The 15,833-nt window shown below is 44.0% G+C and overlaps 2 protein-coding genes and 1 long non-coding RNA gene across 3 annotated transcripts in view; 1 reads left to right on the top strand and 2 right to left on the bottom strand.

The window, feature by feature from the left end:
• Nucleotides 1-1,342: 1,342 nt before the first annotated feature.
• On the top strand, nt 1,343-7,557 carry LOC311125073 (uncharacterized protein). Its single transcript, XM_084199145.1, has 2 exons — nt 1,343-1,956; nt 6,882-7,557. The coding sequence occupies exon 1, from the start codon at nt 1,365-1,367 to the stop codon at nt 1,929-1,931; it is 567 nt and encodes a 188-aa protein (XP_084055271.1). The 5' UTR covers nt 1,343-1,364; the 3' UTR covers nt 1,932-1,956; nt 6,882-7,557.
• LOC311125072 lies at nt 2,267-4,117 on the bottom strand. Its single transcript, XR_014612834.1, has 4 exons — nt 3,903-4,117; nt 3,489-3,592; nt 3,256-3,334; nt 2,267-3,163 (listed from the first exon to the last, which is right to left on the bottom strand). It is a non-coding gene; the product is annotated as an uncharacterized lncRNA (long non-coding RNA).
• Nucleotides 7,558-11,522: 3,965 nt separating the features above from the next.
• Nucleotides 11,523-15,833, bottom strand: part of LOC311125065 (E3 ubiquitin-protein ligase Mdm2-like) — a 66,973-nt gene continuing 62,662 nt past the window's right edge. Inside the window, exon 10 of the mRNA XM_084199138.1 lies at nt 11,523-13,168. Coding sequence (XP_084055264.1) covers nt 12,545-13,168 — 624 coding nt within the window. The 3' untranslated portion in view covers nt 11,523-12,544. The remainder of the gene's footprint in view (nt 13,169-15,833) is intronic.

Raw genomic sequence — 15,833 nt, 5'->3', positions numbered from 1 at the left:
GCACTAGGCTGTTGCTGTTTCTTAGAATGATCTATACTGAACTACATGGAAAGTGTTGATCCCATGTTTCATGCGCTTAAATAAAAGATCCCAGAAATGTTCCATTCGCACAAAAAGCTTATTTCTCTAGAATTTTGTTCACAAATGTGGTTACATCCCTGTTAGCGAGCATTTCTCCTTTGCCAAGATAATCCATCCACCTGACAGGTGTGGCATATCAAGAAGCTGATTAAACAGCGTGATCATTACACAGGTGCACCTTGTGCTGGGGACAATAAAAGGCCACTCTAAAATGTGCAGTTTTGTCACACAACACAATGACACAGATTTCTCAAGTTTTGAGGGAGCGTGCAATTGGCATGCTGACTGCAGGAATGTCCACCAGAGCTGTAATTATCTCACTTATTTTCTCCAGTTTATTTGTGTTTATAAACTGGAGAAAATAATTGAAATTGCATACATTGGTTTTGAAATTGCATTGCTGTTCACTGCAATGTTGTTGTTCCCAAAGTATGTCAATCCTGATTAGCCAATGGGCTTTCATGATTTTACAGGAGTTTCATAATATTTGTTCAGCGCAAGACGACCAGCCTCGGCTCTCCCACCAAATTCAAAACCAAGGCAGCACTGAACATCAGCTAGCAAGCCTTTTGTTATAAGTTCAGGGCGCGAAATGTCATCAGCAAAGAAAAATAAGGCAGATGTCCTCTTGGACAAAGGAATATCGATTTGTTTTACTGAAGGACCGGTCTGTTTGAGCTCTCTGTTGTAAAACTGTTGTTTGTCGGACATCAAGTGTATTGATGACGTTGCCATAAATACATATCTTTAATATGAGGTATCAAATATTTATCTTAGAGGGAAAACAAATCCTGGTATTCCTCAGCACTAGTAGAACATGACACATTAATGCTCCTCTCACAGCCAAGACTAAGATCACAGTGGAGGGGAAAGCCATGACTAAGATCACTGTGGAGGGGAAAGCCAAGACTAAGATCACTGTGGAGGGGAAAGCCAAGACTAAGATCACTGTGGAGGGGAAAGCCATGACAGCCAAGACTAAGATCACAGTGGAGGGGAAAGCCAAGACTAAGATCACTGTGGAGGGGAAAGCCATGACTAAGATCACTGTGGAGGGGAAAGCCAAGACTAAGATCACTGTGGAGGGGAAAGCCATGACTAAGATCACTGTGGAGGGGAAAGCCATGACTAAGATCACTGTGGAGGGGAAAGCCATGACTAAGATCACTGTGGAGGGGAAAGCCATGACTAAGATCACTGTGGAGGGGAAAGCCAAGACTAAGATCACTGTGGAGGGGAAAGCCATGACAGCCAAGACTAAGATCACTGTGGAGGGGAAAGCCATGACTAAGATCACTGTGGAGGGGAAAGCCAAGACTAAGATCACTGTGGAGGGGAAAGCCATGACAGCCAAGACTAAGATCACTGTGGAGGGGAAAGCCATGACTAAGATCACTGTGGAGGGGAAAGCCATGACTAAGATCACTGTGGAGGGGAAAGCCATGACTAAGATCACTGTGGAGGGGAAAGCCATGACAGCCAAGACTAAGATCACTGTGGAGGGGAAAGCCAAGACTAAGATCACTGTGGAGGGGAAAGCCATGACTAAGATCACTGTGGAGGGGAAAGCCAAGACTAAGATCACTGTGGAGGGGAAAGCCATGACAGCCAAGACTAAGATCACTGTGGAGGGGAAAGCCAAGACTAAGATCACTGTGGAGGGGAAAGCCATGACTAAGATCACTGTGGAGGGGAAAGCCAAGACTAAGATCACTGTGGAGGGGAAAGCCAAGACTAAGATCACTGTGGAGGGGAAAGCCATGACAGCCAAGACTAAGATCACTGTGGAGGGGAAAGCCATGACAGCCAAGACTAAGATCACAGTGGAGGGGAAAAGCAAAGAAGGCTAGAAGTACTAGATGGGATGCTTGTCAGGTGGGGTAAGTATTAGATGGGAGTAGGGGTGTAACGATTCGTTTTAACAACGATTCGATTTGTATCACGATTCGTGGTTGTCGATACGATTCAAGGACGATATTGGTTCATTTAGAACGATACGATCCGAAACGATTCAGTGACTTGAAATCGATTCAGTAACCTTTTAGCCAAAAATTCAACCAGTGTGACTGAAATAAATACCTGGATACTGGACAGTGCAGGTGAAGTTTCCTAGATTCCTGTTTCTTGTAATGGAATCAGGTATCAATTAATTATGAATATAAATAAACAAGTAAACAACAATGAATGGCAAATGCATTCACATTTTATTTGAATAAAGTGCAAACAACACTTTAGGTTGAATTCACAGGAAGTTAAAATTGTCTGATCTCATTTTCAATATTCAATACATTTTCAATAAAAGTACAGTAAGTGCAACCAACATTTCAACAGTAGGTTTACCTGCTACTTCTGCTTTTGTTTTTCAACATTAAAATATTCAATATTAATATCAAAAATAAAGTGCAACCAACATCTCTTCAGGTTGAATAAAGAGTAGGTTTACCTGCTACTTCTGCTTTTGTTTTTCAACATGAAAATATTCAATATTAATATCAAAAATAAAGTGCAACCAACATCTCTTCAGGTTGAATTAACAGTAGGTTTACCTGCTACTTCTGCTTTTGTTTTTCAACATTACAATACAAATACAGTATTAATATCAAAAATAAAGTGCAACCAACATTTCTTCAGGTTGAATGAGCAGTGGATGAACCTGCTACTACTCTCATTTTAATAAACAAACAATATTCAACAAAAGATCAAGTGTAACCTACTAGGCTACTCTTCAATGACTACAGATTTTTTTTCAAAAATATCAACTGATCAACATGATCTGGCCGCAGAACCCTTCTCTGTGCGTTCACTATGTCGCCAGCAGTACTAAAAACTCGTTCTGCTGGCACACTGGTGCCTGGAATGCACAGGTACCGTTTAGCAAGGGTGGAAAGTACAGGTAGCTCTTTCTCCTGAGATCTCCACCACTTCATGGCATTTTCAGTCAAAGGCAACGCATCTTTTGCTCGGTACCTTAACACCTCTGCTCTGGCTGTCTCGCTTGTGGATTTTCTTTCTCTTTGGGTGAAGGAATCGCCAAACAGCGCATCTAAGGCTTTCTTCTTACAAGGAGGTGACTCATTTGGAGCTACAATATAAGAAATATATTTCAAAATATAGTCATGTTTCTCATTAATACAAAACAACAACAATCTTTTATTGGTATCACATGAAACACACCTGTGGTCTCTTCATTGAATCCTGACAGCTTTGTGCTTGAGCTTCCCTCGTCTTCCTCCTGATTTCCCATTGCTTGCATCTATTGATGTAAGAATGTGTGAACTGTTCAAATTTCTGTTCTGTAATACTGCACACATAAATTTAGAGGAAGATAAAGAACAGATGAGATTTAAGAGAGGACAAATGAAAGGGGAGAAGAGAAAAGAGCAGAGGAAAGAGGAGAGAAGAGTTACCTGGTGGGACACTTCTGCCTCAAAAACCAGTTTTGTGTAGACCTGTTCTCTGTCCTCTTTTTCCAGGTAGGGCAGTTCTTTAAATCACGGGTCCAACGCTGATGCTGTTTAAAGAACAAGAATATTGCATTCATTGCATAATTAAATTAAGTTGACCTGAAATTGCAAGTGATGACCACCTCCTCATACACAAAATAATCAGAAGATTAAACTTTAGTATGTTTAAAAGAAATGTGGCACAGTGATGATGTAAAGCCACCATGAACTAAGAATTTCTTGTTTACTTTTCCATATGAAAAAACAACTCAAATTCAAACTTGAAAACGCAAAGGTGTGGCATTTTACAAATTAATACAGTCTAATAACCTAAAATATTAACCAAGTTGATTTTAATTAAGACTCCAAATTAATTACCTATGTTGAGAGCATCTTGGGTGCCTCTGTAGCGTGTGGAGAGGTCACTGGCCATCACCCTCTTAATCTCTGCAACCAGGGTTGAGTCGTCTTCGCATGGCTGTAGGTGTTTCAGCAGTTTTGCTTGAAGAGGAGCAATTACAGAGAGAGTTGGCTGGTCTTCTTCACACATCACAGTGGTTGCCATTTTGACAGGACCCATCAACTGAACAATGTCATCCATGTTGCCAATATCACTCTCACTCAGCGTGCCTACATCTGTGACCCCCTTTCGTAGATCCTTGGACATCAGAGTTGCCATTATAGCTGGCTGTTGTTCCAAAAAACGTTCAAGCATTTCGAATGAACTGTTCCATCTGGTGATTATGTCTTGGATCAGTTTATGTTTTGGTAAATCCATCAGTTTGTTTTTCCTGTAGGGTGTGACATGGAATCGGGCTGCGGTGAAAATATCCAACAATTTTTCGCACTTTCCCCAACAACCTGGAAGCACGGTCCACCCCCAAACCCTTCTGCGAGGCAAGGTTGAGTGTATGTGCGAAGCAGGTAATGTGTGGACTGAACTGGGCTTCTGCACCGGCCACAATCATATTCCTGGCGTTATCTGTGACGATGGCAGGATTCTTGTCGTAGATTTTCCACTCCATGCAGGCTTCACGCAGTAACGCGCCAATATTTTTACCAGTATGGGCTTCATTTAAAACTCTGGTTAGCAGAACAAAGGTCTTCATTTTCCACTCCGGATCAATGTGATGAGAGGTAATTGTCACATACCCTTGATTTGAGCATGACGTCCAGCCATCTGTCGTTATCGCTACTCATTCAGCTTGAGAAAGCGACAGTTTCACATCATTCTTAGTACTTTCGTACAATGCAGGAATAACCTTTTCTGAGATGTGTGGTCGGCTTGGTATTGTGTACCTTGGCTCCAATGTTTGAATCATTTCACGGAATCCCGGATTTTCAACCACACTGTAGGGTCGCATGTCTTTGCAGATAAACTTGGCAATTGTTGCCGTGATGTTTTTCGCCCGAGCTGAGTTTTGGCCTAGTCTCTGACTAAACATGCAGGCGAGACCTGAGGCTTCTCCAGAGTTGACTTTACCTTTCGCTGCTGTAGCAGCGGGAACGCTGCAAGAGGTGCCTGGACGGTCGGTGTTGTGTGAAATCCCATGGCGCCTTAGTAGGTGGTTGGAGAGATTTGTCGTGTTGCCGTTGTACTTTACTTGACCTTTACATATCCTACAAACAGCGAGCGACTTATTTAGAACATCTCTGTCTTTGCAAAAGCCAAAGTGTTTCCACACACTGGACCGCAATGGTGGCTTGATAATTTCTCGCTCGTCGGCTTCTGGCTCGTAGGCAGACTGAATCGAGTAATGTTTAAAGCCTTTATCATTAAAAGTGCTAAGAAAAAACATCCATATAAAGTCTGACGTGCTTAAATCCAATGGGTTATTTCCTAGTATCGATACAATCGATTTATTACATTTTAAAACGATGTTAGATTGATATATGTTGTCCAAAAGGCCAACTCGCCGAGCACAGATCGATGTAGTTGGATCCAGGGGCGGTGTGTTCAATAGGGCGATATGGGCGACGCACTGCCAAACGGGAAAAGGAAGGGATTTTTTTTCTAATCAATTATATCACGGCAACAGTAGTTATCAGTGTTGTAATCTAGACGTCTGATCTGCCACAGTGCCACTAAATGTCCAATCAGGCTAAAGTCGTGCTTCAAATGGCCCCCCCCCCCTTTTGGGGCGATTTCAGTCAGGTTGAAAATCGCCCAGAAGTCTGTCATAGACTCCCATGTAAAATCTATTTTTTTCAAATATCAGAGCTTTCAATACAATCTCAATGGGTTTCTGAGGGCTTGCACTTACGCGCTTTCGTCATACGTAACATAACCATGAACGTAACTAAGAAAAGAGCGGGTAGCCTCGTCAATCAATTCACTACTACTATCAAAATGGCTAGGCTTCAGTGCAACTCGATTGTGTCTTTGAAAGAAGTTCCTTTTTGTCGGCGAACAAATGAAGATAAATTGGCAACGAAACAATTAGGACCTCCCAGACCAAATTTAATAATTCAACAGGTTTCTACTAAAGGGGGGAAGTCCTACACCCGAGGATTTTCCAAAAATTGGTACGAACGAAAAACCTGGCTAGCAGGCTGCGATGTAGCTAATGCAGTCTTCTGCTACCCCCTGCTTACTCTTTCACCCTGAAGGCGGCACGGCAGACAGCACCGCTTGGACAGCGACTGGTGTGTAACGGACATGCACCATCTTTCAGGAAAGATTAAGAAACATGAGCTGTCAAAGACCCACATGGATAGCTGTTTGAGATTGTCTGCTTTGGGGAGAGTGAACATTCCCACTCAACTGGATGAGGGATACAGGCTAGCTGTCCGCCGCCACAACGATGAGGTTAGTGTTGATAATCACAAGTTTACTGGAGAACTGAAACTGACAAGGCTGACAAGATAGGACCCTTTTGTCCATTGTTATTGGATAGGAACAGAACTTATAACCAGCTCCTGACCTAAATAGATCTTAGCACAACATTTTACTCAACATATCATATTCCATATTCACTATAACAAATATATTTACTACGACATTAGCAAGAACCGCCACATCCTCAGCCGGCTAATCCAGTGTGTGAAGTTTTGCGGAGTGTTTGACTTAGCTTTGCGAGGCAAAGATGAAACTGAGGGCTCCACCAACCCTGGTAAGCCAACACTTTTGAGATCAGTCAATAAATGCTTCTGGTATTGACTTATATGCTGCCCCTGTCTTCATGTTGTTGCTGGACATATCTTTTTTAAAATGTGTGTAGGTCACCTAAATCATCAGAAAAATTGCCCCCCCTGAGAATTTTTTCAGGAGCCGCCACTGGTTGGATCATAAGAATATAAATCGATACATCGATGTAGTAGATGGATCGTTACACCCCTAGATGGGAGGCTTGTCAGGTGGGGTAAGTACTAGATGGGAGGCTTGTCAGGTGGGGTAAGTACTAGATGGGAGGCTTGTCAGGTGGCGTAAGGTTTAAAAACAAAACAGGGTTGAAATAACTACAATCACAGCAAACCAAAAACACGTCAGCCCACACAAATCAAAACCTGATTTTAATCTCATTCAAAGGTCTCTTCAGCGCTCCAATGGCATAACGACAGCCTTAAATGTTTAACTTCAGTCAGTTGGCTTGCCTGGGTTGAGACTTGAGAAAGTAACAGCGCTTCAGCCCAAATGGCACCCTATTCATGGCAGCCCCATGGGCCCTGGTCAATAGTAGTGCACTATAAAGGGAATAGGGCGAGGCAAGTTGTCATCAGGGGGCAATGGATATGGATGGGGACAGACAAGAGAACAGGTTGAGGCATGTTTGCTGAGATTTAATGAAAAGTAGTCCCCTAGCAACTACTACCCACTCGGCAACAACGAACAACAAACGTCTCTTTCTGCCGGTGAACGTTGACTTTCACATAGATTTACCCCATATCATTATAGATCCAATTATAAGACTATCACTATCAAAATCATCTGTGCAGGATAGAGGGAAGACTAGGTGAAAATAAAACAACAAAAACTACCATCGTTACCAATATATACAGTGGGGAGAACAAGTATTTGATACACTGCCGATTTTGCAGGTTTTCCTACTTACAAAGCATGTAGAGGTCTGTCATTTTTATCATAGGGACACTTCAACTGTGAGAGACAGAATCTAAAACAAAAATCCAGATAATCACATTGTATGATTTTTAAGTAATTCATTTGCATTTTATTGCATGACATAAGTATTTGATCACCTACCAACCAGTAAGAATTCCGGCTCTCACAGACCTGTTATTTTTTCTTTAAGAAGCCCTCCTGTTCTCCACTCATTACCTGTATTAACTGCACCTGTTTGAACTCGTTACCTGTATAAAAGACACCTGTCCACACACTCAATCAAACAGACTCCAACCTCTCCACAATGGCCAAGACCAGAGAGCTGTGTAAGGACATCAGGGATAAAATTGTAGACCTGCACAAGGCTGGGATGGGCTACAGGACAATAGGCAAGCAGCTTGGTGAGAAGGCAACAACTGTTGGCGCAATTATTAGAAAATGGAAGAAGTTCAAGATGACGGTCAATCACCCTCGGTCTGGGGCTCCATGCAAGATCTCACCTCGTGGGGCATCAATGATCATGAGGAAGGTGAGGGATCAGCCCAGAACTACACGGCAGGACCTGGTCAATGACCTGAAGAGAGCTGGGACCACAGTCTCAAAGAAAACCATTAGTAACACACTACGCCGTCATGGATTAAAATCCTGCAGCGCACGCAAGGTCCCCCTGCTCAAGCCAGCGCATGTCCAGGCCCGTCTGAAGTTTGCCAATGACCATCTGGATGATCCAGAGGAGGAATGGGAGAAGGTCATGTGGTCTGATGAGACAAAAATATAGCTTTTTGGTCTAAACTCCACTCGCCGTGTTTGGAGGAAGAAGAAGGATGAGTACAACCCCAAGAACACCATCCCAACCGTGAAGCATGGAGGTGGAAACTCGCTCTGGATAAGAGCGTCTGCTAAATGACTAAAATGTAAATGTAAATGAAACATCATTCTTTGGGGATGCTTTTCTGCAAAGGGGACAGGACGACTGCATCGTATTGAGGGGAGGATGGATGGGGCCATGTATCGCGAGATCTTGGCCAACAACCTCCTTCCCTCAGTAAGAGCATTGAAGATGGGTCGTGGCTGGGTCTTCCAGCATGACAACGACCCGAAACACACAGCCAGGGCAACTAAGGAGTGGCTCCGTAAGAAGCATCTCAAGGTCCTGGAGTGGCCTAGCCAGTCTCCAGACCTGAACACAATAGAAAATCTTAGGAGGGAGCTGAAAGTCTGTATTGCCCAGTGACAGCCCCGAAACCTGAAGGATCTGGAGAAGGTCTGTATGGGGCGGCAGGTAGCTTAGTGGGTAAGAGCGTTGTGCCAGTAACCGAAAGGTCGCTGGTTCTAATCCCAGAGCCGACTAGGTGAAAAATCTGTCGATGTGCCCTTGAGCAAGGCACTTAACCCTAATTGCTCCTGTAAGTCGCTCTGGATAAGAGCGTCTGCTAAATGACTAAAAATGTAAATGTAAAAATGAGGAGTGGGCCAAAATCCCTGCTGCAGTGTGTGCAAACCTGGTCAAGACCTACAGGAAACGTATGATCTCTGTAATTGCAAACAAAGGTTTCTGTACCAAATATTAAGTTCTGCTTTTCTGATGTATCAAATACTTATGTCATGCAATAAAATGAAAATTAATTACTTAAAAATCATACAATGTGATTTTCTGGATTTTTGTTTTAGATTCCGTCTCTCACAGTTGAAGTGTACCGATGATAAAAATTACAGACCTCTACATGCTTTGTAAGTAGGAAAACCTGCAAAATCGGCAGTGTATCAAATACTTGTTCTCCCCACTGTAAGTGTTAATTTGAACTCCATGACGCTGAACTCCATGACGCTGAACTCCATGACGCTGAACTCCATGACGCTGAACTCCATGACGCTGAACTCCATGACGCTGAACTCCATGACGCTGAACTCCATGAGGCTGAACTCCATTACGCTGAACTCCATGAGGCTGAACTCCATGACGCTGAACTCCATGACGCTGAACTCCATGAGGCTGAACTCCATTACGCTGAACTCCATGACGCTGAACTCCATGAGGCTGAACTCCATTACGCTGAACTCCATGACGCTGAACTCCATGACGCTGAACTCCATGACGCTGAACTCCATGACGCTGAACTCCATGAGGCTGAACTCCATGACGCTGAACTCCATGAGGCTGAACTCCATGACGCTGAACTCCATGACGCTGAACTCCATGACGCTGAACTCCATGACGCTGAACTCCATGACGCTGAACTCCATGAGGCTGAACTCCATGACGCTGAACTCCATGAGGCTGAACTCCATTACGCTGAACTCCATGAGGCTGAACTCCATGACGCTGAACTCCATGACGCTGAACTCCATGACGCTGAACTCCATGACGCTGAACTCCATGACGCTGAACTCCATGACGCTGAACTCCATGACGCTGAACTCCATGACACTGAACTCCATTACACTGAACTCCATTACACTGAATGGGAAATTGATGTCACAGATTTGACCTATGTGAAATGAAGAAAATGGAATAAGAGTTTTAAATGTTTAAATGGTATTTGAATAAATACAATAAACAAAGTTTGGCCTAAGTTTATTCACCTCTATTTCTGGAAATACACATGGAAATAATTTAGACCTAATGTCACACATTGACATTTTGGCACAACGATGAAAAGTATGTTGATACCTGCTTGTCGAACATCTCATTCTATAATCATGGCATTAATATGGAGTTGGTCCCCCCTTTGCTGCTATAACAGCCTCCACTCTTCTGGGAAGACTTTCCACTAGATGTTGGAACATTGCTGTGGGGACTTGTTTTCATTCAGCCACAAGCATTAGTGAGGTCGGGCACTGATGTTGGGCGATTAGGCCTGGCTCACAGTCGGCGTTCCAAATCATCCCAAAGGTGTTAGATGGGGTTGAGGTCAGGGCTCTGTGCAGGCCAGTCAAGTTCTTCCACACCGACCTCGACAAACCATTTCTGTATGGACCTCGCTTTGTGCACGGGGGCATTGTCATGCTGAAACAGGAAAGGGCCTTCCCCAAACTGTTGCCACAAAGTTAGAAGCACAGAATCGTCTAGAATGTAATTGTATGCCGTAGCGTTACAATTTCCCTTCACTGGAACTAAGGGGCCTAGCCCGAACCATGAAAAACAGCCCCCGACCATTATTCCTCCTCCACCAAACTTTACAGTAGGCACTCTGCAAGGTGGGCAGGTAGCGTTTTCCTGGCATCCGCCAAACCCAGATTCGTCCGTCGGACTGCCAGATGGTGAAGCGTGATTCATCACTCCAGAGAACGCGTTTCCACTGCTCCAGAGTCCAATGGCGGCGAGCTTTACACCACTCCAGGCGATGCTTGGCATTGGTGATCTTAGGCTTGTGTGCGGCTGCTCGGCCATGGAAACCCATTTCATGAAGACTCCCGACGAACAGTTCTTGTTCTGACGCTGCTTCCAGAGGCAGTTTGGAACTCGGTAGTGAGTGATGCAACCGAGGACAGACGATTTTTACTCGCTACGCGCTTCAGCACTCGGCGGTCCCGTTCTGTGAGCTTGTGTGGCCTACCACTTCGCGGCTGAGCCGTTGTTGCTCCTAGACATTTCCACTCCACAATAACAGCACTTACAGTTGACAAGGCCAGCTCTAGCATGGCGAACTGACTTGTTGGAAAGGTGGCATCCTGTGACGGTGCCACGTTGAAAGTCGCGGAGCTCTTCAGTAAGGCCATTCTACTGCCAAAGTTTGTTTTTATGGAGATTGCATGGCGGTGTGCTCGATTTGTATACACCTGTCAGCAACGGGTGTGGCTGAAATGGCCGAATCCACAAATGTGAAAGTGTCCACATACTTTTGTGTATATGTAATGTAGATCACACATTGTTAATGGAATAACGCTTTACACAAAGGTAAAAAGTTAGATCATTAGCATAAGAGCAAATTACCACATTCGTTATTTAACCTTTATTTAACAAGAACAAATTCTTATTTACAATGACGGCCTACCCCTGGCCAAACCCGGACGACGCTGGGCCAATTGTGCGCCGAAACACGTCAAACCAAAAACACGTCAGCCCACACAAATCAAAACCTGATTTTAATATCATTCAAAGGTCTCTTCAGCGCTCCAACGGCATAACGACAGCCTTAAATGTTTAACTTCAGTCAGTTGGCTTGCCCGGGTTGAGACTTGAGAAAGTAGCAGCGCTTCAGTGTTAAGCGTGCAGCCCAAATGGCACCCCATGGGCCCTGGTCAATAGTAGTGCACTATAAAGGGAATAGGGCATGTTTGCTGAGATTTAATGAAAAGTAGTCCCCTCTGCAACAACAAACAACAAATGTCTCTTTCTGCCGGTGAACGTTGACTTTCACATAGATTTACCCCATATCATTATAGATCCAATTATAAGACTATCATTATCAAAATCATCTGTGCAGGATAGAGGGAAGACTAGGTGAAAAATAAAACAACAAAAACGACCATAGTTCCCAATATATAAGTGTTATTTTGATAGACATACTTTATTCAAATCAAACTAATAAAATAAAGTGAATATATCACTGCTAACAGAATTTGATCCATTTGAAACCCTAGATAGAACACATCAGGAGATTATTATCACTATAAATCCATCACAAATCAACAACTGGCACCTTGCTTGGTAGAGTCAAGACACTTAGACCGTTCAGAAATAAAACCACTTCCAAATAAACAATGAAACATATATACACATTTATTAATTCTGAGGTATGGTGTTTTGGATCAGGGAGTGGGTGTAGCTATAGGTTACATCCTAAACGGCACCCTATTCCCTATGTAGTGCACTACTTTAGACCAGAGAATGGCACCCTATTCCCTATATAGTGCACTACTTTTGACCGGAGCCCTATGGGCCATGGTTGAAAGTAGTGCACTACATAGGGAATAGACTTCTATTTGGGATGCCAGCCAGTCTAGCCGATAGCCGTCCTCAGCTGAGATAAATGAAGACGACGGACTGGATGGGCTCCCTGCAGACTGGACACAGCTTGTTCCTCTTCTTCAGTTTCTTGGCGCAGGTGTAACAGGCCATGAGGTGTCCGGTGCGTCCGTGTACAATGCAGCCGTTCTTGGGCCTGGTCTGACAGATGACGCAGGGCTCCAGGCAGCTGGCGGGGAGGTGAGCCTCCTGGCTGTTGAAGCGCTCCAGGTCTGGTGCCATCACTTCCTGGCTGAAGGGGGCGCTAGAGGACGAGCCTGAGCCTACACCACTGGAAGAAGAAGAAGAGGTGGAGGGCTGGGAGGAGCAGGCTGACTCTTTGGAATCGGGGCCAGAGACGGACACCAATTCCTGGGAGTCTTTGAGGAGGGGAAGGGGCGACTGGGCTCTCTTCCCGTCTGGGACATCCAGTCCTTCAGCCTCGGTCTCGTCTGTCTCTGTCGGGGCTGGGGAAAGCTTGGGGGACGAAGGTTTGAGGTTGGTGGTGGTGGTGGTGGTGATAGCAGAGTTGCTGTCAGACTGGGGAAACCAGTCCTTTCTTAGCTTCCAGCAGCGGTTGCAGTTACGGGGCAGGGGAGGGTTCAACTCCTCACACTTCGAGCACTTCCAGTAGTCCTGAAACACAACAGACGACACCGCTAGATTAGACAGACGACACCGCTAGATTAGACAGACGACACCGCTAGATTAGACAGACGACACCGCTAGATTAGACAGACGACACCGCTAGATTAGACAGACGACACCGCTAGATTAGACAGACGACACCGCTAGATTAGACAGACGACACCACTAGATTAGACAGACGACACCGCTAGACTAGACAGACGACACCGCTAGACTAGACAGACGACACCGCTAGATTAGACAGACGACACCGCTAGATTAGACAGACGACACCGCTAGATTAGATTAGACAGACGACACCGCTAGATTAGATTAGACAGACGACACCGCTAGATTAGACAGAAGACACCGCTAGATTAGATTAGACAGACGACACCGCTAGATTAGATTAGACAGACGACACCGCTAGATTAGACAGACGACAGCGCTAGATTAGATTAGACAGACGACACCGCTAGATTAGATTAGACAGACGACACCGCTAGATTAGACAGACGACAGCGCTAGATTAGATTAGACAGACGACACCGCTAGATTAGACAGACGACAGCGCTAGATTAGATTAGACAGACGACACCGCTAGATTAGATTAGACAGACGACACCGCTAGATTAGATTAGACAGACGACACCGCTAGATTAGACAGACGACACCGCTAGATTAGACAGACGACAGCGCTAGATTAAACAACAGCGCTAGATTAGACAACAGACATTACAACTAGATTAAACAACAGATAATAGAGCTAAATTGGACGACACCGCTAGATTAGACAACAGGCCATACAACTAGATTAGACAACAGGCCATACAGCTAGATTAGACAACAGGCCATACAGCTAGATTAGACAACAGGCCATACAACTAGATTAGACAACAGGCCATACAACTAGATTAGACAACAGGCCATACAGCTAGATTAGACAACAGGCCATACAGCTAGATTAGACAACAGGCCATACAACTAGATTAGACAACAGGCAATACAACTAGATTAGACAACAGGCCATACAACTAGATTAGACAACAGGCCATACAACTAGATTAGACAACAGGCCATACAACTAGATTATACAACAGGCCATACAGCTAGATTAGACAACACCACTAGATTAGACAACAGGCCATACAGCTAGATTAGACAACAGGCCATACAGCTAGATTAGACAACAGGCCATACAACTAGATTATACAACAGGCAATACAACTAGATTAGACAACAGGCCATACAACTAGATTAGACAACACCACTAGATTAGACAACAGGCCATACAGCTAGATTAGACAACAGGCAATACAGCTAGATTAGACAACACCACTAGATTAGACAACAGGCCATACAGCTAGATTAGACAACAGGCCATACAGCTAGATTAGACAACACCACTAGATTAGACAACAGGCCATACAGCTAGATTAGACAACAGGCCATACAGCTAGATTAGACAACAGGCCATACAACTAGATTATACAACAGGCAATACAACTAGATTAGACAACAGGCCATACAGCTAGATTAGACAACAGGCCATACAGCTAGATTAGACAACACCACTAGATTAGACAACAGGCCATACAACTAGATTAGACAACAGGCCATACAACTAGATTAGACAACAGGCCATACAACTAGATTATACAACAGGCCATACAGCTAGATTAGACAACACCACTAGATTAGACAACAGGCCATACAGCTAGATTAGACAACAGGCCATACAACTAGATTAGACAACAGGCCATACAACTAGATTAGACAACAGGCCATACAACTAGATTAGACAACACCACTAGATTAGACAACAGGCCATACAACTAGATTAGACAACAGGCCATACAACTAGATTAGACAACAGGCCATACAACTAGATTAGACAACAGGCCATACAACTAGATTAGACAACACCACTAGATTAGACAACAGGCCATACAACTAGATTAGACAACAGGCCATACAACTAGATTAGACAACAGGCCATACAACTAGATTAGACAACAGGCCATACAACTAGATTAGACAACAGGCCATACAACTAGATTATACAACACCACTAGATTAGACAACAGGCCATACCACTAGATTAGACAACAGGCCATACAGCTAGATTATACAACAGGCCATACAGCTAGATTAGACAACAGGCCATACAACTAGATTAGACAACAGGCAATACAACTAGATTAGACAACAGGCCATACAACTAGATTAGACAACAGGCCATACAGCTAGATTAGACAACAGGCCATACAACTAGATTAGACAACAGGCCATACAGCTAGATTAGACAACAGGCCATACAACTAGATTATACAACAGGCAATACAACTAGATTAGACAACAGGCCATACAACTAGATTAGACAACAGGCAATACAACTAGATTAGACAACAGGCCATACAACTAGATTAGACAACAGGCCATACAACTAGATTAGACAACAGGCCATACAACTAGATTAGACAACAGGCCATACAGCTAGATTAGACAACAGGCCATACAACTAGATTAGACAACAGGCCATACAGCTAGATTAGACAACAGGCCATACAACTAGATTAGACAACAGGCCATACAGCTAGATTAGACAACACCACTAGATTAGACAACAGGCCATACAGCTAGATTAGACAACAGGCCATACAACTAGATTAGA

This window comes from Coregonus lavaretus (genome assembly GCF_964263955.1).
Source record: "Coregonus lavaretus genome assembly, contig: HAP1_SCAFFOLD_875, whole genome shotgun sequence".
Lineage (NCBI taxonomy): Eukaryota > Metazoa > Chordata > Actinopteri > Salmoniformes > Salmonidae > Coregonus > Coregonus lavaretus.
The sequence above is the reverse complement of the archived record's forward strand: the minus strand, read 5'-3'. Positions and strand labels throughout refer to the sequence as shown.

What these genes read in the sequence shown, in the direction of transcription:
- LOC311125073 (XM_084199145.1), top strand. Translation starts at nt 1,365, where the DNA reads ATGACTAAGATCACTGTGGAGGGGAAAGCCAAGACTAAGATCACTGTG.